The sequence below is a fragment of the Cynocephalus volans genome, chromosome 13, assembly GCF_027409185.1.
Source record: "Cynocephalus volans isolate mCynVol1 chromosome 13, mCynVol1.pri, whole genome shotgun sequence".
NCBI lineage: Eukaryota > Metazoa > Chordata > Mammalia > Dermoptera > Cynocephalidae > Cynocephalus > Cynocephalus volans.
The window spans coordinates 33,092,919-33,119,583 of NC_084472.1; the positions used below are offsets into that span (position 1 = coordinate 33,092,919).

General features: G+C 56.3%; 1 protein-coding gene across 13 annotated transcripts in view; it reads right to left on the reverse strand.

Moving 5' to 3' along the window:
• CELF4 (CUGBP Elav-like family member 4) overlaps positions 1–26,665 on the reverse strand; it is a 295,953-nt gene that overhangs the window by 61,441 nt on the left and 207,847 nt on the right. For 8 of the 13 annotated variants that reach the window (XM_063076585.1, XM_063076584.1, XM_063076581.1 and 5 more), the window contains exon 3: positions 7,343–7,391. In XM_063076585.1, coding sequence (XP_062932655.1) covers positions 7,343–7,391 — 49 coding nt within the window. Of the gene's footprint in view, positions 1–7,312; positions 7,392–26,665 lie in introns of all 13 variants that reach the window. The other 5 variants (XM_063076579.1, XM_063076577.1, XM_063076575.1 and 2 more) reach the window with 1 other exon arrangement.

A 26,665-nucleotide genomic window follows, 5' to 3' on the forward strand; every position in this document is an offset into this window, starting at 1 on the left:
AGCCCCAAATCAGATGTCAGGATGTGCTGGCCCCAGGAGGAGGCTCTTTGTTTCCTGCTGACTCAGTGCACAGTGGCCCTGGCCGTCCAGCTTTACATTTCTCTGCCACTCCTTCTGCCTGGACTGAGGGCTTTCTCAGCAGAGCTCTGAGGGGTTTCCGTTCACCCAGAAGCTTTCATCCAGTGACTCATTTGTTGCCTCCTAAGATTAGAAAATTGACACTCCTGTATATTGAATTTTCATAACGTGGGACCAGCCTGCATGTCCATTTCATCTAAACACTCGCTAAATTGCCTTTCTAGGGTATAGGACTGAACAGCTAGAAGAGTCTGGAAGTGAGAAACCCAGCATCGGGGCTCCGCAGCCAAGCCCCCAGGCCTGGGACCACCGCAGCAGCTGCCCCACACCCTCAGCTGGTCCCACAACCCCTTGAAGCATGGACAGCATGCTGTCTGTGTCTGTTTAGAAATAAAATGATGCTTGGAGGAGAAATGAGGACCTTAATAGGATTGAAAAAGCTGCAGGACCCAATGGGGCTACAGATGGTGGAGGGGCCAGGAGGACGACTCAGCCGCGGGTTTGTGATGGGGAACGTGGCCTCGGGGAGGGCCCGGGAGTGTGTCACATGCACCGTGTCCAACCTCATTAGCTGGCCCAGCGGGACTCCGCTGCCACACCAGTGCCGCTGCCGCATGAGGGGAGGACGCCGTGAAGTGCACCGGGGGAGCCCAAAGGCTGTAAGCACGTGGCTGCTTGGTGACTTGGCCAGTGCCAGCTTCAGGCTCCAGGTGGAAACAGAATGACTCACAGGCTGTCACACCTGCCCCCAACCTCCCATGCCCTCCTCTCCAGAGACAGGCCGAGGGACAGGGACATGGCGACACAGAGACGGGGGTGAGATGGAAGCAGGAAAGAAGAACCTGGGCTTCCAGATTGAGAAATGGCTTCCAAGGGTGGAAATGGAACCTGAAACGACAGGGATGTTCAGCTCCAGGCAACTCTGAAGGACTTGGGGAGGGAGGGGACTTAGAAGAGTTTCCTTTACCCTCTAGAAGCTTCCCTGGGGGTCTGCAGAGAGTAGCTCACTGTGACTACCCCTGCAGGGCTGCCTTCATGGCTGGAGCTCAGGCCGTTCCCCTTGGCCTCTCTCCAGCATTCCCCAGGCCCTGCAGCCAGCCGGGAACAAGAGGACATTGTGACAGCAAGCTCAGCCCCTGCTCACAGTCACCTGCTCCCTTCTGTGGACCCAGTGTGCCTACCCCAGGTCCTCTCAGGTTCAGTTCTCAGCTGCCTCCTTTGCCTCCCTGCCCTGGGCCTGACAAAGGCCTCTTCAGGAAAACACACCCTTTGGCCAGGGAGGGACTGGGGAAACCCTCAGGGGACAGGACCTCTCCTCAAGCTCAGGCCTCATTGGTCACAGCCAAAGGTCTGTGTCGGCTGGTGACTGCACTTGGCAGCTTCTCTATGCAATCGGGTCTGATTCTGCTATGCAGACAACCACCCGTGTGTGGCTTCCAGCTCCTGGGGCGAGGAGGAGGGCCATGGTGGCAGACCCTGGGAGAATGTTTTCAGCTGTGCCGTGTTCCCTTTGGACAGGCTGCCCAGTGCCAGACCTGCCCCCTCCCGAGCCTGTGGCTTGGGAACAGTGAACTGCCAACAGCTGGGTCTGTCACCCCTGAGGCCCGGCTGGACTGAGCCTCCACTTTGCTTCTCATGGAGCTGATGGGTAGAAAGAGACAAAGGGAACCCTCAGGACAGACAGAGATGGGCCCAGAAACACAGCGAGATAAAGAGATGGGCAGAGGCAGGTGGGCAGCTCCTTGGGACTCCCTGAATCCTCTTTCCCAGGACTTTCCTCCCAAACCCTCCTGGTTTCTTACTTCTCCAAATTGTCCCTTGCTCCCCAGCCAGCCATCTTGCTGTTTTTTCTCATCATTTCGTGTTGGTGAAATAACTGATGGGTCCCAGCCTGCGTCCCTCCTCCAGCCACCTTGTCCCTGGGGAGGACGTTTATTTCCTGCCTCCCTTGGTGCGAGTGTGAAATTGGGTGTGTGTCATGGTGCCTTTGTCTGTGTGCGAGTGTATGGCGCACTGGGGAGGGTGTTCTGCGTGGAAGGCATGTGACAGTGCCCTGGGATGCTTCAGACACAGTGTGGATGAGGCCCTCGTTGGCTAAACCTTCTCACTGTGAGAGTTACTGGTAGGAGGTGGGGGTGATTTATGATAATAGTGGGGGGCTTTCTAGGGGCCGGGAGATAGCACACATCTGCTATCTGCTATACCTGATCCAGGTCTCACGACTTGTCCCTCCTTAAGGACCCCTGTCCAGCACTGACCTTCTTAGGCTCTTTGAGCGGGATGGGCACACACCCCAGTTCAGCCCAGGGAGTTCCCGAGCAAGTTTGCTGCCAGAGACCAAGGCAGTCAAAGCTTCTTCCTCCCCATACCTGACTCCCTGAAAGGAGCCCCCACAACCTGGCTGCAGGATCCAGATTGGCAGGGGGCTTGTCCTGTCTTCTGGCTTTAGCACTCACCTGGGCTGAGACCTGGGAGGAGGGGGAGGGGGCAGCACACTGTGGGCACCTGTGGACACAGTTCAGATGCTGAGCATGAATCTGCTTTTGGGGTGATGTGTAGCTGCCTGCCAGGAGGCAAAGGACACCACCGTGCATGTCCTAGGAAGGCATCACTGCCTCTGAGATGGCCAGCTGCAAAGGCCAGGACAGGTGGCAGAGGGGCGTGCCCTCCACCTGGTTCCTCTCTGTCCCCAGCCTGCCTCATTTCCTTGGTTAATGAGTTGGTTTGCTTATTTGGGGGTGAATCTGAGTTTAAGTACAACTTGCTCCAGTGTGCTCTGTGGGGTTAACTAGATCCCCCACACAGAGGGATGGCTCCTGGGGAGGCTCTCTCTTCTCTTTCCTTAACTGGAGCCCCGGCTCTTGGTGGTGGTAGCAGGGGCCCTCTCCTCTCTTCCTGCCCAGGGACATTATGGCTGTGATGCCCTCTGCTGTAATCTCCCTTCAGATCAGTGGCTCCTCACACCTCTTGGTCCCATTCCCACCTCCTCCAAGAAGCCCTCCCTGTTTGCTCCAGGCCACGGTGAGCTCTCTCTTCTCTGACCCGCTCCAGCTCTGGTCTCTCATGTCTCATAGGTAGGTTCAGGAGCTCCTTGTCCAGCCCGGACCTGCCTTTCTCACCTGGGACCCTTCTCTTCTCCCTCTTGGCTGCCTGGAGAATGGTCCTAGAGACGTAACAAATGTCTGTGGTGCCTTCCGGCTGTCCCCAAGCTGCTCAGAGTCTGAGAGACCATCCTGGGAGTTGGATGCACCTGGCTTCTGGTGGCTGACAGGGAGGGGTTACAATTTTGGCTCTGCCACTTTCTGGCTTTGGGACCTGGAACAAGTTGCCTAGCCTCTCTGTGCCTTGGTTTGCACCCTTACATGGGGCCAATAACATCCACTGCTCTAGGTTGTTGTATGGGTTAAACATGTTTGTGTAAAATTCCGGGCCCTCAGTCACTGCTTTACTAAATAAAGAAAACAACAGCTTTACTAAAGAGCGGGCCCTCCTACCCACCAGGTGAGGAGGGGGCGCCCAGAGAGGGGATGCGCCTGGCCTGGAGCTCACTCCGTGCAAAGATGGGAGTAGAACCTGGACCAGAACTATAACTGCCGTCTTACATTCTTTCTGGGGTGCCCTACCTGAGCACCCAGCCAGGCCCTCTTCTGTACACACAGAGCATTTCCCATACGTGGTCTTCACTCAGCCCCTTCAGAGGTAAGGCTGGACCTAACCTCACACCGGAGGAAAAAGGACAGCTCCTGAACTGTTCCCGACAGGACGGTGGCTGTCAGCCTGGGCTAGCAATCCATCCGTGTCACAGACTAGAGCTCCGAAAGTTAGAAAGCCGACCCTGCACACGCAGCTCTCCTGCCAACATCCATCCACGCCCATCCCCAGGCCCCCTCCTCACGCATGTGGGCTGATAGGACCGGGGACACTTCTGGAAGCTTGAGATGTGGAATGAGAAGCTGGGACCACGAGGTGACTATGCAGTGGGCCGTGGCCTCCTCTGTGGTGGTTGAGGCAGGGACGAGCCTTCCTCCTGCCACCCCATTCCCCCTCCCTCCAAGGGAGCTAATACACCCCAATCTCAGCAGGAAATAAATCCCCTTGCACTGCTCATGAGCATTCAAGTGCACCTGGAGGGCTGCTGGGGGGCCTAGGGGCACAATGTCCCAGGTCTCCAGGGTCTTTGGGACACCGTCACCAGGATGATGAGGGGGGCTCACTGCTGAGCCAGGGTGGGACCCCTCCCTTTTCCCGCCCCTCCCCCTTCTCCCCTCTGCTCTTTCCTCTCTGGCTTCCTTCCTGTCTTCTTGTCCTTCCCTCCTGCCCCCTCCCAGCCCTTCCCTCCACAGCTTCTCCTGGTCCCCATTTCTTTAATCCTTTTATATGTTCACCTCTCCCCCATCCCATTCCCCCCAGAAGAAGTATTTAATGACTATTTAATTATTTTAAACTAACTTTCCTTTTTTAAAAAATAGCTTGGCAGTAGTGCTGACTCAGGACCATCTCGCTGCTTAATATTGAATATGCAATTAATAGATAGATGTTTAGGGTTGGCTCTCATTTCCCCCCCTTTCTACTGAGGAAGGATAAAAGAGCTGATTAATCTGGTCTGGGGCAGTTGTCAGTGGCAGGAGATATATGGGAAAAAGGAGATGAGGTTAGCAACTTGCAGCCAGAGAGCTATTGCCTCTGAAGCAAGTGAAGGGAGGAAAGGGTTTGAGTTAGCGCCCAGCAACACCTTGCAGGGCAGAGGGCATTTGCGACTCCCACTCCGGTTCTGCAGAAAACTGGCTGGACTTTGACCTGTCCACTCCACACCACCGAGAGTCCCCCTACCCCTTCAGAGGCCTCGCTCGCTGGGGCCTCGTTCGTGCCACTCCTGCTTCCCCAGGTGTGGAGTCTCCTCTCCTCTGAGGCCTCTGGCTGCCCCCGCCCCAGGACCCCCTCTCTGGGACTGCTGATGGCACCTTCTGTCCCAGCCCAAGAGAGCTACTGCACATGAGAGCTTTCTCTCTGCCACTGCCTCTTGGCTGTGCTGCATGAACAGGTGCTGCAGGTGCCCCTGCATGCCTGGTGACCTGGGAGACAGTGTGCAGGAGAGGCTCCTTGCTCTGCTAGGCACAGGCCCAGGTACCCTGGGTTAGGCTGAGTGAGGGCAGCATTCCTCCCACTGCCCGGGAAGCAGCAGGAGTGGGCGGCATGTGCTAGGCGGGCCTTGCTCACCCCGGCCCTCGCCCCTGGGCTTTACCCCCCAACTGTTGGACTCTACCGCAGGGTCCTTGGGACAGAAGTGCTCAGTGGGCCATGGGGAGGCAGGTCTGTGCCCTGGAGCCTGGGGCCCCTGCAGGCAGCACAAACCCTGATGGGTGGGATCTGAGGCTGGGGTTGGGCAGGAGCCTGAGCCTTAGAGGCCTTGTGCCAGGTCAGGGCCCTGCTGGGATCCTTAGGGCAGTGGCCTGACCTGAAAGGGACAAGGGAGTGTTCTAGAAGGGACTACATGTCCCAGGGGTGTGCAGGCCACCTGTGGCCACACTACGGATTGCTCCAGGACAATCGGCTCTCCAAATTTGCAGGAAGCTTTAGTCTATTTTACTTTTTGCCCTTCATTTCCTGGTAAATATTTTTGGGGGAAGGAGGGTGAGAGAGAGAGAAATTGCTCAGTGCCTGGCTGAGCTTATGGGCAGGGAGGGCCAAGGGTCAGTGGGACCTGGGCCTGGGAAGGGTGGTGGATGCGGGTACCTGAGCCTATGGTGGTGGGGGTGTTGGCAGAAGAAGCCAAGAGCTCCTGGCCAGGAGGCAGAGGACAGCTGTGACTGGCTACCCTGTCCTGCTACCTGGGCCTTCATGCTAGGTCCATTAACCCTGCCTGGGGAAAGGGGAGGCTGGGGGAGCACCGTGGAAGCTGTACCTGATGTCACCTTCTCAGGACAGGAGAGGCCCCAACTCCTTACACTCCTCTCAGTGGCCTAATGGAGTATTCTCCTGGATTCTTCTAAGCTCTTCCTGGGCAGCTCCTGTTTCCAGGGGAGGGGTGGCCAAGGTCTCTCCCATTGTGGGAGGAGACTGGAGGCAGGGAGGTGCCTTCCCCTATTACACTGGGGGTGTCCTTCTTATGCATGGCTGCTGGGCTCACCACCTAGTTTTGTACTTGGGGTGGTGCCCCTCACTGGTGGAGAGGACAGAGCCTCCCCTTGGGGGTCCTTGACCTGGTCAGGGCTTCATTCTGGCCACCTGCCTTAGGGAGCAGCTGAGAGCACAGTCAAGGGCTGAGGCCGGGCAGGGCCCAGTGGGGCAGGGCCCAGTGCCAGGGGTGAGGGTCTGTGTCCAGCACATGAGCAGCAGGAAGGACAATGCCCTCCTCCCCAAGGAGGCCAGAAAGGGGAGAGCTAGCAGGGGCCTGCAAGTCATTTCCAGCCTCGGGCACTGGTGTGCTTCTTTCTCTCACCCAGGTGAGGTTTGCTGTGGGAGAAACCAGTGCCTGGGTGGAGGCCTGACCTGTGATGCCGGTGGTATTTCCTTTACTATCTTCATTTCCTTTAAAAATTGCAGTGTTTGGATCCTATCCAGAGGAGCCTAGGGACCCGGCTGAGCCCAGGTCACCACTGGGGCTGAGGTGCGGGTGAGCAATACTGCGCGGGAGGGAGGCAGTCACCTGGGGACACAGCTGGCCCTGGCTGGCCCCCTACTCCGCCCTTCCAGGCTGAGCTTCAAGGTGAGGCTGTTAGCCTGGCTCCCCATGGCGGGGCTGAGCCTCCTCAGGCTGGGAGTGAGCATTTGTGGGGAGAGGCCGTGTCCTTCTCCCCTGTCGTCTTCCAGACATCTCCTGCTCGCTTATATCTACCTCCAGGATCCTGACTTCAGCACTGGCTTTGTGGCCTCACACCCCCACGGCAGTCCCCCTCAGATTTGACTTCCTCGGGCCCAAATCCTTCTGGGTCGCAGCTGCAACCATTTCCTACCTCCCAGCCTGGTGCCCTTTTGACTGTTCAAGGCCCATCCCAGTGCAGTTTCCCAGGTGCCCCAGGACATGCTTCTAGATTGCTCAGATATGGCATAGACCCCACCATCCAGCAGACCCAACCTTGCACTTCCCTTCACTGTCTCTCCACACCAGTCACCCAGCACTCCAAAGCCCTGTCCCCAACCCCCAGACATGAGGTCCCCAGGGGGCAGGAGGAGGCCGGGAGTCGCTGCATGGGGAAGAGGAGGGGGTGGGGGGCAGAGACAAGTGAGCCCTCACGTGAAGGGGGCTGGCGCAGGCAGCTACTACCTCCTCGGCTCTCGCTGTCCGCAGGCTTCACCTGGATCGGCCGGTTCATCTGCAACAGAGCACAGGGGACAGCGTTACAGCGGGCCTGAGGGTGAGGGGGCAGACCCCCCGCCCACAGGTGCACAGGTGTAGGTAGTCACACAGACCACACCCACAGACACACATACACTAACACACCGCTGCACACACGCACATCTTCCCAGAGCTCCCCCATCTCCCCTCCACCACACAGTCCCTATGGCCACGTTATTTTAGAGGGTTTCTCTGGGTAGGAGACCCTGCGGTGCCACCTCCTCCAATTCTGAGCAGGGCTTGCTAGCTTGTGATTTCAGAATCGGAGGCTGGCAGAAGTGCCTGGCCCTGCCCCTCTGTAGCACACGAGGCCCTCATGTCCCCAAAGTGCACCTTTGGCCCAGCCCTGGTTCACTCAAGACAGCTGGCTTTGCTGAAACAAGCTGGTCTCTGGCTACAGATAGACCCTACATAGGCCAAGGCATGACATTGAACTTCACCCCACCCTATGCCATCTCACAGATGTGGTCTGTGTCTAGAAGGGGCTCCTCAGTGGGAGCAGAGCTGGGGCTGGGGTCCTGATTGCAGTCAGGGATGTCCACCCAGGGTGTGTGTGGAGCAGACACAGCTACTCGCCTCCCGTGGTGTCTGGTTGCCAGGAGGACACTAGGGCACAACAGCCTGGTTCTCCAAGCCAGGCCTCTCTCGGGATCCGCGTCCGTGGCCTATTCAGGCCACTAGGGGGCTCTGAACTCCAAGTGTCCCAGGTTCTGCAGCCTGTCTTCAACCCTCGCCCAAAGCAGCAGGTGGGCTCTCCAGCCCTGAGGTCCCAACACATTTCAAACAACGATGAGAGAGGGACCACCAAATGGAATAGCGCTTAACATCTGTGCTGGCATGGTTGCCCTGAGCCTTCCCTGCACTTGCACTGCCCTCTCAAACAGACCCTGAGAGGCAGGCAGGCAGGTGCACACCCCCCCGTTTTAGAGATGGAGAAGCTGAGGTCAAGAGAAGTCCATGTACTTTCCAAGGCCACCCCGTGGAGGACTGGGAGCCAGGCCTGCCAGGGCTATTTCTGCGCTGCTGTCCTGCTCCTCGAGACTTTCTTGCTAATTTCCGTCTGCACTGGGGCTGGACCAGCCAGTCACAAGCTTCCGCGTCCCTGCAGTCTCGGATTCGAAGTGAGTTTTGGCTGCATCAAGACAACTGGGTGGGGGAGTGTGGGTGCCCGTGACTCAGCAACGTGGAGATGAGGTGAGGGGAAGGGCAGTGCCAGGGCGAGGAAGGACAGAGGCAGGAGGCAGGACATGGGCAGACAGCAACGGAGGCACAGCAGCCAGGGGCGGGGGCCACTGTGAGGGGCTCAGGGAAAGAAAGGGGCTATGTACGTAAGCTCTGGCAGCAGAGGAAGTTGCCATGTTATGGCAAACTCCAACCACAGGAAGAAGGAAGAGGGACTTATGAAGTTCTGGCTTCCCCATAACAACCCTCTTTCCAGTCCTCGAGGGAAGGGTCCAGAAGGCCGACCAGGCGTCTGGCTATAGGAGAGGGTCCCCTGGACAGACTCAGCATCCTGCCCTTTTCTAGGCTGCCCTTTTCCTCGAGAATAATACTTCTTCCCAGTCTCCCTCACACCTGTAATATTCTTCTATCCCTAAGGACTGACTGGGGCCCAGTTCTGGCTACTGTATTCTCCCGGACATATTTTTACAGCTTTCTTGCTCATGGTATTTTACAGTTCTCGGAGGTAGGGATTATTATCTCCATCTTGCCGATGAGAAAAGCAAAGCTCCGAGGAGCGGCAGAGCTGGGACTCAGCCAGGATGGTAGGTACAGGGCGACTGGCCTTTCTATACTTGATCTCATTAGACCCTAGTGGCTCTGGGATGAGGGGCCCCAAGGAGGAGTAAGTGGGGAAAAGGCCCATCTGGAAAGGGGAGCTTCTCCAGCCTGACCCCCCCAAATCCGGCCCCACCACCTATTGTACCACTCCCAACCCCCACAGCCAGCACCTTCCTCCCCAAGCCCGTTGCCTGGGCCTGCAAACCCTCTCCCCACCCCCTGCCTCCTCATCTTGACCTTCTATTCATTTTTGAGGTTAGTCCACAGGGCCCCTGTTATGGGCTGAAGTGTGTCCCCCCAAAATTCATATGTCGAAGGCCTAACCCCCAATGTGACTGTATTGGGAGAAGGAGCTTAAAAAGAATTAATTAAGGTTAAATGAAATTATAAGAATGGGACCCTAATCCAACAGGACTGGCATCCTTATAAGGAAGGCAGGAGACACCAGGGATGTGTGCGTACAGAGAAAAGGTCATGTGAAGACACAGTGAGAAGGTGGCCATCTACAAGCCAGAGAGGCCTCACCAGAAACCAATCCTACCCATACTTTGATCTTGAACTTCCAGCCTCCAGAACTGTGAGAAATACATTTCAGTTGTTTAAGCCACCCAGACTGGGGTATCTTGCTATGGCAGCCCAAGCACACTAATAAAGCCCCCAGTGTCTGAAGCCCTGCTGGTACCCAGAGGCAGGGACATTACAGGGAGCTCTCCCTTTTCCATATAAGGTACACTCAAGGCTGGGAATGGACTTGTAAGGCGGTTCAGGCTTTGTAGGTCCCCCAAAGGGTACACACCCATGAGAACACAAACAGCTGCTGTATACGTAACTTGTCTGGTGACGTATGCGAAGAGATCGTCTTTAACTTCAATCAGGGAAATGGAGTTTCAGAGAGGCTAAGAAACTAGCCCAAGGTCACACAGGTGGTAAATGCTAATATCAAAATGAACCTCCAACTCCTGACACCTGTCTAATGTTCAGAAGATGCTGGGAACCAGGCAGGACGGACTTGGGGATGGTCCAGTTCAAAGCAGAGGGTGGGAAGGGGCCAGATGGGAGATTCAGGCTTCTGCAGAAAGGATGGGAGGAGGGTCTGGCTGAGAAGGGGCAGGCAGAGGTGTGTGAGCCAGACCCAGCGGGGCACTGCCACCCTGTCCCAGCTGGGGGCACATGTGTGGAGAGGAGGAAGGGAGCAAGGCCGTTGGGGGCTGCACTCCAGGGGGCAGAGCAGGCCCAGCAGACCCTCATCCTTAGGGGTGATGTAGGGAGGAGGGTCGGGACCGCCGGGAGGGATTCCTTGTTTCTGTGTTGCCCGGCCAGTCTCTCCAGGGGGGCCTGAGAGCAGCTGGGGCGAGTCCTGCTGATGGGCAGGGGTGAGGATAGAGCTATCTCTGATGAGACGGGTTCCCTCTTCTGTAGCAAATTAAACAAAGCAAATGACATTTCCCTGTGCAGGAGCCTTCCACCTGACGGGCACCCCTGGGTGTTTGTGTTGCTCGGTGCCATGCTCCCAACTGAGGCCTGGCAAGCCCCCTCTGGGAGCCCTCCCTGGCCATGCCAGCCCTGGACAGTGCTGGACTCTCTCACACACGGGCCCCTCGGCTTCGCTCCCGTTGACTGTGGGCTTCCTGACAGGGGGGATCTGGGGTCCCCTCTGGCCTCCTTCCTGCCCTCAGCCTGGGCTGGGCACCCACAGGGTGCTCCAGACAGACTGCTGGAGCAGAACCAAATTGGTTCCCAGGGAGCTGTGACTCCTGGGGTCATTTTTCATGTCCCATTATGATCTGAGGGTGGTCAGCGTCCAGACAGTCTTCGCGGGGCTTGTCGGAGAGGTGCCGGATGAGATGGCGAGATAAAATACAGCCCCGTGCTTTCTTAATTCTCAGCAGAAATAAAGTGTCAGGCTCAGTTGGGAAGATTTCTCAGCTGGAGCAGCTCTACAAGGCGGCTCGGGCCTGAAGGGAGACCTCCCTCCCTCCCTCCTTTCCTGGTTCCTGGCCAGGCCCTGGTCCAGCCTTGCCAAGCCCTGGTTCTGCCTTGAGGAAGGAGGAGTGGGACAGAGCGAGCCTGGCCTGGGGAGAAGAGGCCGGGTCAGGCCGCAGGGATGGGGGGAGAATGAGGCAGAGCAGGCGGAGGGAGAGGGAGGCAAGGAGATGCCACGGGGGGGATCGACGCAGGAGTAGCCAGAAGGGCGATGGGGAGGAAGACCGGGTGGGGCAATGGCCAATCCTTGCTCTTTGTGTGCCTTTACCTCGGAACCTCTCTGCCGCCTGCTCGTGCCCTGTCTCCTGTCCCTCTGTCCAGCCTTCCTGCTCAGCAGTGTGCTGTCCTTCCCAGGAGGGCCCTGGGCTTGTGGCTGGTGGGAACCTGGGTGGGGATGCAGGAGCCCCCCCTTGCTGATCCTCTTTCCGAGACCTCGCCAGCATTCCCCACGGAGGCCCTGGGTCCTGCCTCCAGGTGCCCGAGGAGGGTTGGCAAGCCAGGGCTGCCCTCCCGGGGTCAGGAACAGTTCCCTGAAGCCTCCCTGGAGGCTACTGGGGTCAGTCCTCTGGGGACATCACTAACCTTGTGGACTGTGTTTCTGTTTCCAGCTGGGCCCCCCTCAGGAGGAGCAAGTGGTCCTGGCCCAGGATTCGGGGCCTTCTCTGCTCCCTACTGCAGTAGAGGGTGGCAGGTGGATGGCTCCTTCTCAGCCCCTTTCACTGGGGCTCTGCCTCCCTCCCCTCCCCATCCCTCTGCCACTTTTTGCATCAACACATATCCATGCATTAAACAAGACATTCCATTAATTTCTTCATCATCATAACTTAAGCTGGGACATACCCTTTAAATATTCATTCAGCTATGAAAACTGGGCATTAAAATTTTAATAATGTCAAGCTCATTTGAACCAGGCTCCTTGGGGACGATTACGATACAATTAGAATAAATACGATGATTGAGCTGGTTGAAAGGCTTCACCTGTCCAGCGTGGCTCCCTGCGGAAGGCGAGGCCTGTGGCCGGTGGGCAGACAGACAGACAGACTGATAGACCAGACTGGCTCTCTTTCGACTCCCTCTCCCCCTCTTGCATCCCCTTCCTCCCCTGCCTCCTCTCTGCCTCCCACAGGTCTCAGCTCTAGAGGAGGACCAGGTGGGGCCCAGAGTGCAGGGCGCCTCTCCCCATCTGGGAAGACGGCCCTGATTAACCCCATCAGTTCCTCGTCCTCCAGGTACAACCTGGCAGCTCACTAGGCTGGTGTGAGAGTCATTTTGTCTGCGTGTGCCTCCTCTCCCCTCCCTTACAATGGGCTCACCGAGTGTAGAATGAGCACCTCATCAGAGCAGGGCTAGCCTGTGGTCCCTGAGCACCCAACTGCATTCTGCCACCAAAGGAAGGGACTGTCCCCACTGGCTCCTCCTATGCCACCACCACCTTTCTGAGGGCAGCGTGGAGGTTTGGGGTGGGGCTGAGTCCCCCTTGGTCCCTCACTGTCTGAAACCTGCCTAAACCCATGCTGGAGAGAGCCTGGGGGCATCCATCCCTGTGCTCACCCTGCTCTCACTGCCCACAGGATCACAGGGCCCCCTGGGAGCTGGCCCTCGTCTACCTGCCTTCTCAGGCTCCAGAGTCCTCAACGTGGCCTGTCCAGAGCTGTCTCAGAAATAACGTGGTTGGCTTTCTCTCCACCTCCCTGTCATTCCTCACTGGCCATCCACACCCTCCTCTTCCTCAGAGGTCTAGGTTTGTAGCCCACCTCCTCCAGTAAGTCTTCCTGATTATCACACACGATCCTGCACTGCTGTTCTCTTGTTTGTGTGCCTGTGTATGACAGAGAAAGAGGCAGAGACAGAGATTTGTTTCTCAAACAGGAGTGAGGACCAGGTCTCCTAGTCATAGGCCTCAGACCCAACCTCAGGACTGAGCTTTCCTGGACAACATGTGTGTGTGTGTGTGCACCCATACGTGTGCACATGCATGCTTGATTAGTGCTTGTGTGACATCATAGACATCTTAAAAGATTCACTTTGGTGGGGTGGGGAGGTCAGGATTCAATGAGATGACGGAGGGAATGTCCAAGGGCAGTGCCTGCTGCATGGTAGGCTCTTAACAAACATCAGCCTGCACTGGTTTTCCAGTCTGTGACCACAAATGCCCCAGGAAGGTCTGAATCAACACCCTGCTCAGTGCTGGGGGGCGGAGGGATAGGCAGGGCTGCAGCTGAGGTCTGAGGTGGCTGTGGTGGCCCACGGCCCATGGCCAAGAGTGCTCTCAGAGGGCTATCGAGCCCCCGCAGGTGATTTCAGAGTGGGCGTCCAAACCTCAGAGCCGAGGGTCCTTTCTGGCTCCTGTGGGGATGTGTGAGCGCCTGGTGATACCCAGCTCCCTGCTCACCCCTCCCCAAGCCATGAAGTACAGGAGGAGACACAGATTTGTATCTTGTGCAACCCTGAAGGTCTCACTGAGGGCACAGCTCTGTTCTACCTGTTCCTGTGGGGTCCCTGAGGAGGCGCAGTCCCTGCCCACCCACTCGTGGATGCACATGTTGACCTGACTCCTAACCCTCATCCGCCCTTGTTATTTTAGGCAACTCCAGGTCTTATTCTCCCAGAGAATCGAGCTGTTTTGCTCTCCCCTCTGCCCCTAGCACACAGGATGGTACCCAGGGCTCATCCCTGCTGAGGTACAGCCTCTGACACTGTGCTGCCCAGCTGGGATACCACAGCCTGAGTGTGACCCACCCTGGCCACCTAACCTATGCCCATGCCACTGCTGGCTGGCACAGCAGCCCCTGCATGCTGGGCCCACCGAAGCATCCATGCCTCAACCCCAGCAGCATCACTGCTCTGGGAAGAAAGACATGATTTTCAGGGTCCCTTGTTCCAAGAGCAAGAAAAAGTATCATTAAAGTACTAAAATATAAAGCTTTTCCTTTCTTCCATGGTCTCTCTCTCTCTCTTTCAACTTGTCATGGTATTTTTTATTTGCTGTTTGATGTCGTTTTAAGTAAAGAAAGATATAAATTTTAGATTATTAGCACGGATTTTACCATTCATCTTTATTTTGTGCAGTGCCAGTTTTAAATGCCAATATCAGAGCATTTGCCTCCTATGCAGAATCACTGAAATTACACAATTCGTATTTCACGGCTTATGCCTGGAGGGTGAGCTGGCCAAAAGAGACTCCGGATGGTTAGAAGGGACGGACCCCAGGCAGGGGGGATTGCTCCCTATGGCAAGGGGACCCCTGTGGGCCCCAAGAGCCCCACCTGCAGCCAGGGGTGCAGCTCAGGGCTGAGAAGTGCTGGGTTTTCCCTCCCTCTGGCCATGGACTATGTGACATGCCCCAGTGGAGGGCATGACCTCTTCCTAAGGACCCCCTGCCCTAACCTGTGTGGACAGGCAATGCTCAAGGGCATTGCAAACTCTGTGCCAGGGACACGCTAGGTACGTAGGCAAGAGGCTCATCCCTGCTGAGATATAGCCTCTGTTGCTAGCCAGACATGCCACGGTGCTGCCCGCCTGGGATACCACAGGGTGAGTGTGCCCGGCCCCAGCTCCCCTAACCTGTGCCCGGGCCTCTGCTGGCTGGCACAGAGGACAGCAGTGATTGCAGATGACACCTGGGATGTGCGTGGATCAGGCAGGTGGAGGGAGGCAGAATCACGCAGGAGCAGAGACTCGAAGTCCCTGACACATGCTCCTTTGTCCACAGACTTCACTTACAAAACACCAGTTCAAAGATAACATCTTAGGCATGTCAAGATGGTGACTGCAGAGCACTGGACCCCATGTGAGGGGCCTTCTGAGTGTGGAGCCCTGTGTGACTGCACAGGCTGCATGCCCCTGAAGCTGCCCTGGGGTGACCGTCTGGGTCCCCATCTCCATCCCCCAACACCAGGCACCAGGTGTTTTGGTGACCCCCAGGTGTTTTCAGCATTGCCAGCTTTGTGCACCAGCTTCAGCTACAGAAAGATTGTTTCTCAAAGATGTATCTTTTAAAGATGAATTTTGGGCAATTTTGAGAGGATAGACCGAGTATTTTCAGCTGCTGGTATAAAAGGCTGGTGAAGAGGAAACCTCCGCTGATATGGACAGAGAACTCAGAGTGAGCTCCTGGGACCCAAGGTGGGGGGCTCTCCAGGAACTCTGCCCTCCCACCTGAACTTTGCCTGCCGGTTCACTTAGCTAATGATTAATAAATTAATGAATGATGAAATTGTTTGTTTAAGGCCCCAGGAGGGCAGGGCCTGAATCATGTGTCCTGCTGAATGCCTGGGGGGTGCCCTGGTGAATGCCCGGGGGGCCGTGCTTAGTAGGCTCTCAGTAACTGCTGAAGGAAGAATGAACCCACGCCTGGGGGCTTCTGCAGTCCTGGAGTGAGAAGGGATCACAGCACAATGGCAGAAGCAGCGCACGTTATAAATATATTAATACTTTAATTACCTCTTTAATAAATCACATATGGTTGTTAGAGATTCAAGGAATCCCGTCTGTTGTCATCATAAAGCTCTGACTCAAGAACACCCCCAGCGGTCACTGCAGAGTGACACCTCGACATGCCCCTCCCTGACCATGGTCCAGACTCTGAGGCCCACCCTGGCCAGGGCAGTTGGCGGCACCCCTCCCCAGTGTGAGGGGCAGATCCCCCAGGCTGCCTGGGGGTGCAGCAGCTCTTGCCCCTTTTCTGCCTGGCTACCTCCTATTGCTCCCTTGAGTCTCCGTTTCCCTTCTTGCCCTTACAATCTAAATTAGGTGTCCCTTCAAGCTCCTCATTCTTTCCTTCATGGCCTTGTTGCACTTTGGGACCATTCTGGTCTCAGCTTTGTGGATATGTCTGTTTCATGTTTGTCTCCGCTCTATGAGGGAAGACCCACACCCATTTTGTTCCTGATGCTCACCCAGAACCCAGCGTGGCACCTGGTGTACAGTAGGTATTTAATAAGTGCTGACCAAATGGGTGACTGAATCCTCTCTCTGCCCCATCACTGCCCTTGTTCCCTCCTGCTGTGGCTGTGCCCTTGTGGCAGGAGTGCCCAGAGGCCAGAAGTGGGTCACCACCGGACAGCCTTGTTTCCAGCCCAGAGAGAAAAGCCCTTTAATCCTCCCTCTTCCAGCAAAGTGGTTGTGTTGTACCTGTGGATGAGGAAGGGTTTACTGAAGCGGTGGCGATCATCGTTTGGAGAGACAGCCAGTGAACACTGACCAGACAGAAGAACAGGAGGTTATTGTTAAAATATGCAAATCCAGAGCCCATTGAAATGCAAACCCTCCAGATAAGATTTTTTAATAAATCTGGTTTCTGCTCCCACTCCCCGCTCCAAGGAGGCCATCTGATGCTTGTTGGGTCAGGATACATGCCGGCATGTAGGCCTTGTCAGCTCTTCACCCTTCTCTTTGTTTAGACCTTCCCGATGGTTTGGAGCTGCTCCAGGTGGGGCTGGCCATCCAGCCAAGGCTCAGTCTTGTCCCTTGGGCAAAGTACTTGAGGTCACCTCCAGAGCACCCTCTCACCACACTGGCTGCAAGGCCCCCTCCCTTCCATTCTTCATCTGCATCCCTCACCTCTCATATTCGCCTACAAAGTGCCAAGCCTTTGCCTTCTCCTCCAGCAAGCCTTCCATGATTGTCCACCCAATCATAATCGCCACTTTCGAGTCACTGCCTTTGGACTCACTTTGATCTACAGCTGCCAAAAGTGACCCTCAAGGGGATGAAGGGAAGGTGTGGAGAAGCAGCACAGGCTCCTGACTGTTTTAAGAACATGGCTGTGACCCAGCCCAGGCATGGCTGTGTTGGCTTTGAGTCAGGACATGAGAAGTCATGTGCGTGGGCTGGAGCCGTGTGCCGGAACAGGGGTGTGCACTCCGGTCTCAGACGCACAAGTGAACTGTGGCAGGAGAGGTTTATCAAGTCCATCCCACGTTCCAGACCTTACACTGTCCTTCAGTGCCTCCTGAAACCCAGTGAGCCAGGTGAGCAAACTCATGGGGTGGGTGGGATGGGGATGGGGGCAGTGGGCATTGAGGGGCAGGAATAACTGCCAAGGACTTAGAGGTGAGTTGAGGGAAGAGCCAGCCGGGTGTGGAAGAGTCAGAAAAGTTGCCACGGGCGAGTGGCCAGGCAGGCCGGTGGAGGGCCTGAGCTTTGCAGTGGGCAGTGGGGTCTCCTGTTAGTTTGCAGCAGGGATGACATTCACTAGAGCCACATCTGGAAAGAGCAAGAAGTCATACGTGTGCTCAGAAAGGTGGAGCCAGGTCAGAGGTGCCTGAGAAATGCCAGGCAAATGTCTAGATCAAGAACGGCTGGCGTCGTCTTGGTACTTGTTCCCCTCCCCACCTGCGGAAGACAGACGTCCAGGGCTTGTGCATAGGAGGTACTTGACGAACTGACTACATTTCCCTCAGGTTGGCTTTAATTCTTGGTTCCAGAATGACCCCTTGTCCCAGCCCAAGCCTGGCCTTATTCACCCTCCACTGGAAAGGGGTCTGGGGGATATGGGACTGGAGGCAGAGGCCTCAGTCCGGGCAACCCCTTTGCAGCCCACACATCCTCATTGGTCCAGCCCCACCCCAAATGGGCCCCATGCAGTTGCTATGCAACAGGCTGCTCTGCTATGCAGTGTCCCTGCTGCCATGGGGATGGGGCCATCTTTGTGGGTCAATGCTTCCAGGGGCTGTGGCAGGTAAGGGGGAAGGGCTCAATGAGAAATCGCCAAGATGGAATCAATGAATCTGTGACCCTGTGCAATGTCCCCATCAGGGCGCCCTGAGGCCCACATGGCCAAGGGCAGGGTCTTTGTCTCCAAGCCCCACGTCCATCTTACCGCTCCCACCAATGTGTCAGGGCTGTAGTGGCAAGGGTGGGAGGATCCATGTGGTCTTAATTAAGATCTGCTGCCATGGAAACCAAGCTCATTAGCCTGCGTGGCAGGGCTGGGTTATTAACCCTCTTCAAGGTGGGAGGTGGGTGTGTGACTGTAAAAAAAAAAACAGCAGTGTATAGATAATTCTGGATGAAACGAGCCCTGATTTGGTTGCATGGCCTGGATTTCGGTCCTAGCTCTGCCACGTACTGGCTCAGATGAGCTGGACAGTTACCGAACTTCTTGTGGAGGGGGTGAGTGTGATCACTCAGGTGGCAAGCGCTCTTAGCACAGGGCCCGGCACCTAGCAAGTGGCCAGCAGATAAGCGACAGCTCCTGCTCCCCTGCTCCCCTCCTCTTTTCCATCCTCCTGCCTCTCTCCCTCCTCTCTTAGCGAGCATTCCCATCATTTCTGAGGGAATACCTAATATTCGATTTTTTTCCCTTTCCACTCCTGAATCCCCAGGCTCTTTTGGACTCTACTGAACTGGTGAAAATATTGGACAGCTTCTGGGGAAGAGCTGAGAGTGGGGTGGGGAGGCCATGCTCCAGAGAGGTGGGTGCACCCCGACCTCAGGGGTGTGGTCCCACTGTCCCCCAAGGCCTCTCTGCCACCCGTGCCCAGCTCTGCCCTCTCTGCCTGGTCTAACACCACTGTAGCCACAAAATTCCTTCCTTCCTCCCTCCTTTCCCTCCTCCAACGCTCGCTGAACACCTCTGTGCGCCATGCCCTACTCCATGGCACTGCAAACACGACTGCCCTCCCCTCCGGGAGCTCTCCCCTCAGCGTCCAGAGGGCCTTGCTGAAAGGGCGTTCAAGTCCACCCTTCCTGGGCCCAGCGTGCACGGCGCCTCCACCCTCAGTGCAGCAGCGGAACCAGGTTCTCTGAATGCCCCACACAAGGCCCTGCATTTGGCAGGGACCGGCTGCCACTCACGATGAAGCCCCTTCGTCCTCCCCGGCCTGTGCTTCACACACATAGTTCTGGGGATTGGGCTCCCTACTGCCTGGGTGTCCTTAATCCATGGTGGTCAGCTCTTGTGATTAGAAAGGAGGCGTTGCCAGCCGGAGCCCAGCTCCCCTCGTTTTCCCTCATCTGCCCTGGTCCCAAAGTGCCAGAGGGAAGGCAAGCCCGTCTTCCAGAGGCTGCCCTTGGCTGTTGAGTCACTATGCAGACCCAAGGCTTTGGTGTCTTCCATCTAAATGTGCTCACGGCCCTCCTTTCACAGTCAAGTTCCTGGGCCCTTGGTTCTGAGAGCTCACACCTGCCGAGCGCCGTCCGATGTGGGGCTCTAGGCTGGCCAGGGCTCTCTCCAGCTGTGACTGACCCTTCCCAGCCCAGTGGGACCACTGCCTTCAGAGAATCAGGACAAGCTAGCTGGGTGGGAATGAGAAGGGGGTGGCCCCACGGCTGGGGTGGCTGGACAGAGACCCTTGTCTGTGTTATTCGTGGCCAGTCCCTGAGTCAGATGCTCTGAGCCCTGCCACTCACTCCCCGACTCCCCATATCCGACCAGGCCTGGCCCTGGGATGTGGACCCTGTTGCTAGGCTGAGCCCCCTCCAAGCCCAGGAGAGAGGGGCCTGTCTCTCCACCCACCCTGACCTAGACCTCCCCTCCCTCTCTCACGTGTCAGTCCTAGGCCTGGGAAGAGAGGCCCCAGCAGGTGAAAAGAAAGAAAACAAAGCCCACACCAAGCAAATGACAAATCTAGAGGAAATTGCTCTTAATCCCCACGCCACAGCCTGATGATGCCGGCCAAACACAAACCTGAGTCATCCTAGAAATGGCACCGACATTCGCTTTTTGGAATTTGTTTTGTCTCTGGGCTTTAGATTTAATCATTCCCTCTCTCTCCTCTCCCCTCCCTCCCTCTGCCCCCTGCTCTCGTTCTCTAAGATGAGCCTGCACCGCCAGCTCGTCCAAGTCTGTTTTCCTGGCATTAATTAACACAGCTCTCCAGCCTCCAACAGGCTAAATGATGAATCAGGTTAAATTCCAGACAACAGCCGCACACTGCCATCAATTAGCCATCTCCCGGGCAGCTTCATTAATAAGCATCGATCACCGCCCTCCTCCTGGAACACACCGGGGTCTCTGGGTCACAGGCACTGCCTGCCAGGGTGTCAGGCCTAGGCGTGCGGGAGGGCTGAGTGCGTGGTGAGGGGTCTGCGTGTGAGTGTGTGTGCAAGAATGTGGGTGGGGTGCATGGGTGACGATCTTTGTGTGAGTGGGTGTGCATGTATGTGTGAGTATGCGTGCATGTATGTGTGAGTGTGCACGTGCATAAGCGTGTGCAGTGTGGGTGGGAGTGTGAGGTGTGTGGGGGGTGACTGTATGGTGTGTGGGGTACATGTTGCATGTGGGGGTGTTGGTGCCCCCTCCTTGCCACTTCTGGCTCTCTTCTGAATTCTCTGTCCTCCTTTGCTTGCCTCTGGGAAGGAGACTCAGTTCCTCCCTATCCCCCAGACACCAGGGTTCTTGCAGGTGCCACTGGCTCCTGGCCCTGTCCCCTTAGTCTGTCCCCTTCAAGTCTTTGCCCATGCCCCTCTCTTTGATTTGCACTCCCATAGAGGTAATTCCAAAATCTCCATTGTCATCCCTGCCCTCTTTCCCTGATACATTCTGGATGACTCTTGGTCATTCTCCCTGGCAAGCTCTCCAGCCCAAAGCCTGACACTTCCTGCCCCTGCCTTGGGCCCCTGGCTTCAGAAACGTCACTGCCACTGCCCAGGGGCCTGACTCACACCCTCCAGGACCTTCTGCTTCTCTAGGTTGGAATCCAGCCCTACTGCAGGCATTACCACCCTGGGCCTGGATTGTCCCACATCCTGCCTCCTCCTACATTCTCGCCTGCACCGCGGACCTCTGCCCCTGGAGGCCTTGCTCAGGGAAGGCTCAGGCCGGCAGGCGCAGGTTCTGGGTCTCTGCCTCCCTCCTCTCCTTCTCCTGGGCAGCTCTGCCTCCTGCCACATGCCAGGTGGGAATCTGTCCCCCCATTGCATCTCCAAAAGCTTGCCTTCAGGGGGGTGTTGGGGTCACCTGCAGGCTCGCAGGTGTGACTGCACCCTGAGAGCCACGGGCCCCAGCCTGCAAGTGGGAATGGATGTGGCCTCCTGAGGCAGCCACCAGCAGATCATCTCCTTAAAGGTTAATTAAGAACCTGAAATTGGACGGTGTGGTGCGGCTGGTGACGGCAGACGCAGCGTCTCTCCAGACCATTAAACACTAATTAGGTCTGGAAAGTCTATCGAGCTCCCGAGTTCTCGTCAAGGCAGGTGCTGGCCCGGGAGTGCCCTTCAAAATGCCAGCGCTGTCACCCTGACCCCCAGGCTGAGCCGCAGGGCCTGCCCCTTGACCCTAGGCTTCAGGCTGCGTCCCGCTTCATTTCTCTCCATCTCATTGTCTCTCTGTGGCCCTGGTCTGTCCCTGCTCTGCCCTGCTTACTGTTCCTGGCACTCGCAGGCCTGTTGATCTGTCTGTCGGCCCATCCATGCCTCCTCCTTCTCTTTCTGCTCACAGCAGCATCGCCCCGTCTCTGTTTCCTCCTCACTGGCACAGAGGTGCTGATTGGGAACGGGCACGCAGTGGCCCTGGGGTCTGGTGGGCAGGACGGGATGCTGACGGTGGATGCAGAGCTGGCCGGGGCCTCACACCCGCAAGTGGAGGGAGAGGAGGATGGGGTGGAGAGACCAGGAAACCCACCACTTCCACATCCTGAGCCTGCACCCTTCCCTTGGGTTCTCCCCATCTTCAGAGCCTGATCCAAGGCCCTGTCCTAAGATGTCCTGGCCTCAGAGCTTCTCCCGGGCTGACCTCTGCCTCCTCTCAGCACAGCTCCCTCTACCATGAACCTCTGTTTCCCCAGAGACCTGGCTTTCCCTCCTGGCCCCTCTTTCCCAGGGTCTAATTTCACTCCCTGTGGCTGAATTCAGCCCCTGCAGCCACAGGCAACTGCTCCAGACGGCAAGCACTCACACCCTCCTGCATCCACCGTCCATCTGACTGGAACCCAGCCTGGCCCTTTGGTTACTGAGGCTTCACTTCCAGGTGGCCAGTGTCCTCAGCTGGAGGAAGAACTTCCCATCCCCCACCCCCCTTATCTTTAGCACATATGCTTTGTCATGGAGTGAAGAGACTTGCCACTCAGTGACGGAAGCACGCTCAGGAAGAAAGTGCGCTCCACTGCTCTGAGTCCACCAGGCCAGGGTGCAGAATTTTTGGTTCAGGAAAGTTGCGAAACAGAAATAAGTTTATCTCCAGTACTTCCTGCAATGCCTGTTTCTGTTTTACCCCAGACCAATGTTAGTGACAAATGTGTCTGAAAAACTACCCCTGTCACCATCACCATGCTCACTACCTCTGTCACTTCACCACCACTGTCACCATTACCAACACTGTCACTGTCACCATGGTCACCACCACTACCATCATATTTTATAATCTAAATATGTCTTAACTCAAAGGGATATTGCTAATGGTGGAATTCTGGATGCTGGGTGGGCAGGAGGGATGTTCTGGGTGAAGTGGAGCCCTCTGGGGGCCTTCCACATCCCGTGGCATGTCAGCTACCTTCCACCTTTGTGCTAGAGTGTGTGCCAGGCCACATGATGTCCTGGGAACGGCATGATTAGCTTGGCCATGACTAGCAGTTGACCTTAACTTAATCCCTAAAGTTCTCTGTGCCCCTGCTCCATGGATCTGAAAACGCAGGACATGTATAAAATCCACCTTTGCAGAGTGAGAACAAGCCACGTGGGCAAAGATGCCCAGTGCGGTGCCCAAGACCCAGCCTGATGTTCACCTGCTTCCCTCCACCTTCCTGTTTGGACAATACCCTGCACCCCCACTGCCCCAAGGAAGGCTGGGCGAAGAAACGGTCAGTGTCCATCATTTGGGTCCCTCCATCCCTCTGGTCCCAGCCTCCAGGGTCCCCAAATCCCTCTGACAGGCAGGGCTGAAGTGCGCCTGTGTGGGCACAGGAGGCCCAGCCCAATTTTACAAGCACAAAGTATTATGATTGCATTGATTTCCATCGTAAATCATGTTCCTATCTCCTGCCTGTCTCTCCCGTGCGCCCCAAGTTAAGCCTTGGTATTTTCTGTAGCTGCCGCCACTGCCGAGCTTGGAGATGATATTAGGATAATGATGATGAATTTCACCCTGATGCCAAGCCACTCCCTCTGTGTGGGAGGGGGAGTGTTTGTCCCCCAAACAAATCCCTTGTCTGGAATGTGGGGGCTTCTTGTGTGCCTGGGGGAGGGTGTGCTCGCCCTGCCTTGGCTGAGTGGGTCTGTGCAGGTGGATACGCAGGCACATTTGTGTGAGCACGCATGTGTGCCCGTGCATGTGTGCAAAGGCCTGGGTGGCTTCTTGCCAGGATGTTTTGTGTGTGGACATGTAACCATGCCTCTGCCAAGGAAGGAGCACCTGGCAGGCGGGAGCAGGATTGAAGGAGTGGGGCCACTCAGCCCGAGCGGAGGTGGGGCACCACACCGTCTCCAAAGGGCTTGAAAGTGTTGGGGGAAGGGCAAAAAGGTTTTCCACCTGTCTCTGGGGTGGCAGGACAGGTAGTGCCTTGTAACTGGGCAGATGGTTCAGGAAGGAGCTTCTGTTTCAAGGAGGGTGCAGGCCACCTCGGAGCTCAGGGGATGTCGTCTGCCCTGTGACCATGCTCCATCCAGCAGAGCCTATGGGCTGCCCTCTGACATGCTCCAGAGGGGACCTTGCCTAGGGTGGAGTTGGCACCAAGGACCACTTAGGTTCCTTCCAGCTCTAGGATTTCACGATAAAAGAAAGTGCTCCTAGGAGCCAGGAAGGTGAAGGTTTCAATCACAGCTTTGGCACTTACTGGTGTGTGTCCTCTTAAACAGGTCACTTGACTTTGCTGAGCCTCAGTTTCCTCATCCATAAAGAGGGAAATAACAATTTCTACAACCATGGGTTGCTGTATTAAATGAGATAGTCACACGAAGCTGCTAAGAGTGTTTGCCCCATAGCATAGCATAGCATCTCTCTCTAATGGATCTCCAGTGCCACTAGGCTTAATGTCTTCCCCCTCCAGGAAGTCTGTCCTGATTAACCCCACCTCTCTCTGACTGATCTGGGTCTCTCTGCTAGCATCTGCACACTCTCCTTGTTTGTGGTCTATCCGTAAATGGGTGTGTGCAGGCTGCATTGTCTGTGGTGCTTTCTGTGTGGTGTGTGTGTGTATGTGTGTGTGTCCCAGTCTCCTCTCAGGTAGAGGACAGAGGGACATTGGAGCTCATCCTAGGTGCCATCCCCAGTCTTTCCTCCTCCTCTAGTCCTCTCTATCTGGCCTCTTAGAGCCATCCCTGGCAATTCTGTCCTGGGAGGGCTGTGGCCATTTTATATCCATATAAGAATTTAGACTAGGGAAAAATAGCGCATGCACGCGCGTGCGCGCGCGCACACACACACACACACACACACACACACACACACACACACACACACACACACACACACACACACACACACACAGAGGTACATGGTAGCCTCTCCACTCTCTCCCTAAGCTTTCTGCTCCCGGCCAGTAGTCCCAAGGGCCCTGTAAAGAGCAACCTTCTCTGAGCAGTTTCAGCCTGGAGAGCATGGGGCCTGAATAAATGAACCCATATGTTTTCTGTGGCTGCAGCCCTGGTGGGGAAGGGTCTCTGCCACAGAGGGCTGGGGAGGTTCCTGGGAGGCAGTGGGTGGCAGGAGTAAGGAGTGAGCATTGATTCTGCCTGTGCTCTGCACCTGTGCCCCTCAAGCCAGACTAGAAACAGCACCACTTGGCCTCAGTTCTCCCCGGGAGCAGAGGCCAGCATCCAGGTGGACTGGGAAGGAGACTGGGGTCCCTGCAGCCAGCTCCTGGTGTGTGACCCTGGGCATTAACCTCCCTGGACCTCAGTGCCTTCATCTGGGAAATAATGCAGGGAAACAACTAACATGGAGCTAATGTATACAGAGATGTGCTGTGAGCCACATGGGACAACACCGTGCAAGAGAGTGTCTTTCCTGTTACATTCCTATTAGTGTGGGAGAGCCCCTTGGGCTACAATGTGTGAGGGATTACGTGGCAGCCAACGTGTCCTGTCTCCGGGTGGTCCCTATGGCCTATGTGTGCCCGTAGGAGCACACACACTGGTAGGGGCTGCCTGCTGAGCCGCCCTTGTTCTTACACTCAAGGAGAAGGTCCTGAGAACATGTGGGCACCCTTAGATGTGGCGTTAAAGCAGTGGCTCGGTGCAGCCCTAGGATAGATCTGTGGTGTGCTGGAAACAGATTGAGGCTGATAGGAGCACACAGAAGGTGCTCACTGTGGCTATGCTTGTGCTGGCACAGGCACAGTGGTCACTACCCTTACTACCTGCATTTTATGTGGTGAGAAGAGGTAGAAAAGAAGTGTGAGTGGGAATGACTGTGTCCATGTGTAACTGCTGGAATTTTGTTGTGAGGTCCTGAGTGCATTTGGATGTAAGCCGTTGTGACATGACTGATGGGTGATTCTGTGTGTGTGTGTGTGTGTGTGTGCACATGTATGTGTGGAGTTGGGGGATGCAGTAGAAAGCCACTTGTGGGCTTGACATCCCAAAGGCTCCTAGAATCCTGGAATCTTGGAGGGCGCAGTGCTGCCAACAACCACCAGATGGCGCCTAGGGGCAGTCTAAGGGATGGGAGCTGAGCCTTCTGGGCCAGGCTGGGCTTTGTGTTCAGCCTCCTGCCTCCTGTCTCCCGTGAGTGAGGGAGGGGAGCGTGTGTGTATGCGGGGAGGGGACAGGAAGGGACTGCCTGACTGTGGGCTGGACACCTGTGAGTGTATTCGGAGTGGCCAGTCTGTGCTCACCCCATCCCCCTCCCTGGTGTGACCACCTGGGCACCGCCCACATTCCATGCCCTGCAGACCCTGGCTGTCTAGGAATATGTGTGCAGACAAGCTGGTGTATGCGTGTGTGTTGCAGCAGACCCCATCCAGCACCCCACTGCCTGAACCCTCACCTTTCACTCCTGCCGGGCTGCCTGCCCCCACGGTCTGCTGCCCATCACCATGGCTTGTCCCCGCCTCCCTCCTTCACCCAGTCTGCTCCCCTGCCAGGAATGGTCTCTCAGCAACCGAACTCCTACCCATTCTTCAAAGACTTTGGTCTAAGAGCCCCCTTCTCCAGAAAGCCCATTAGATCTCCCAGCATCAACCCCTTGCCACCATTTTGCTCCTTCTCTGACCACCCACTGCCCAGGACTGTCAGACCCACACTGTTTAGCAACTGCCTGCTTGATGTGGTTCATTCATGAATCTTCAGAGAGAGGTTGAGTCCCTGGTGCCCACAGGGCAGGACACCCAGAGTAAGTGGCGGGTAGAAGCCAGGTCATCGAGGAGCACGTTCCCCACCTTGCCTACCCACAGGGTCCCAGGGAGCCAGTGCTGAGGGCAGACGTGTTGTCTGACACATGGCAAGCAGCCCCCGGAACAGAGGACAAGTGACTTCTTGGAGATCTGGAAGGCTGTGGCAGAGCACTGTGGGGCAGAGGCTGGGGCCAAGGGAGAAAGAAGTAACACTGAGCACAGTGGCTCCTTTGAACTTTTTTTTTAAGACCCAAAGGAGGACCATCTGCTTTCC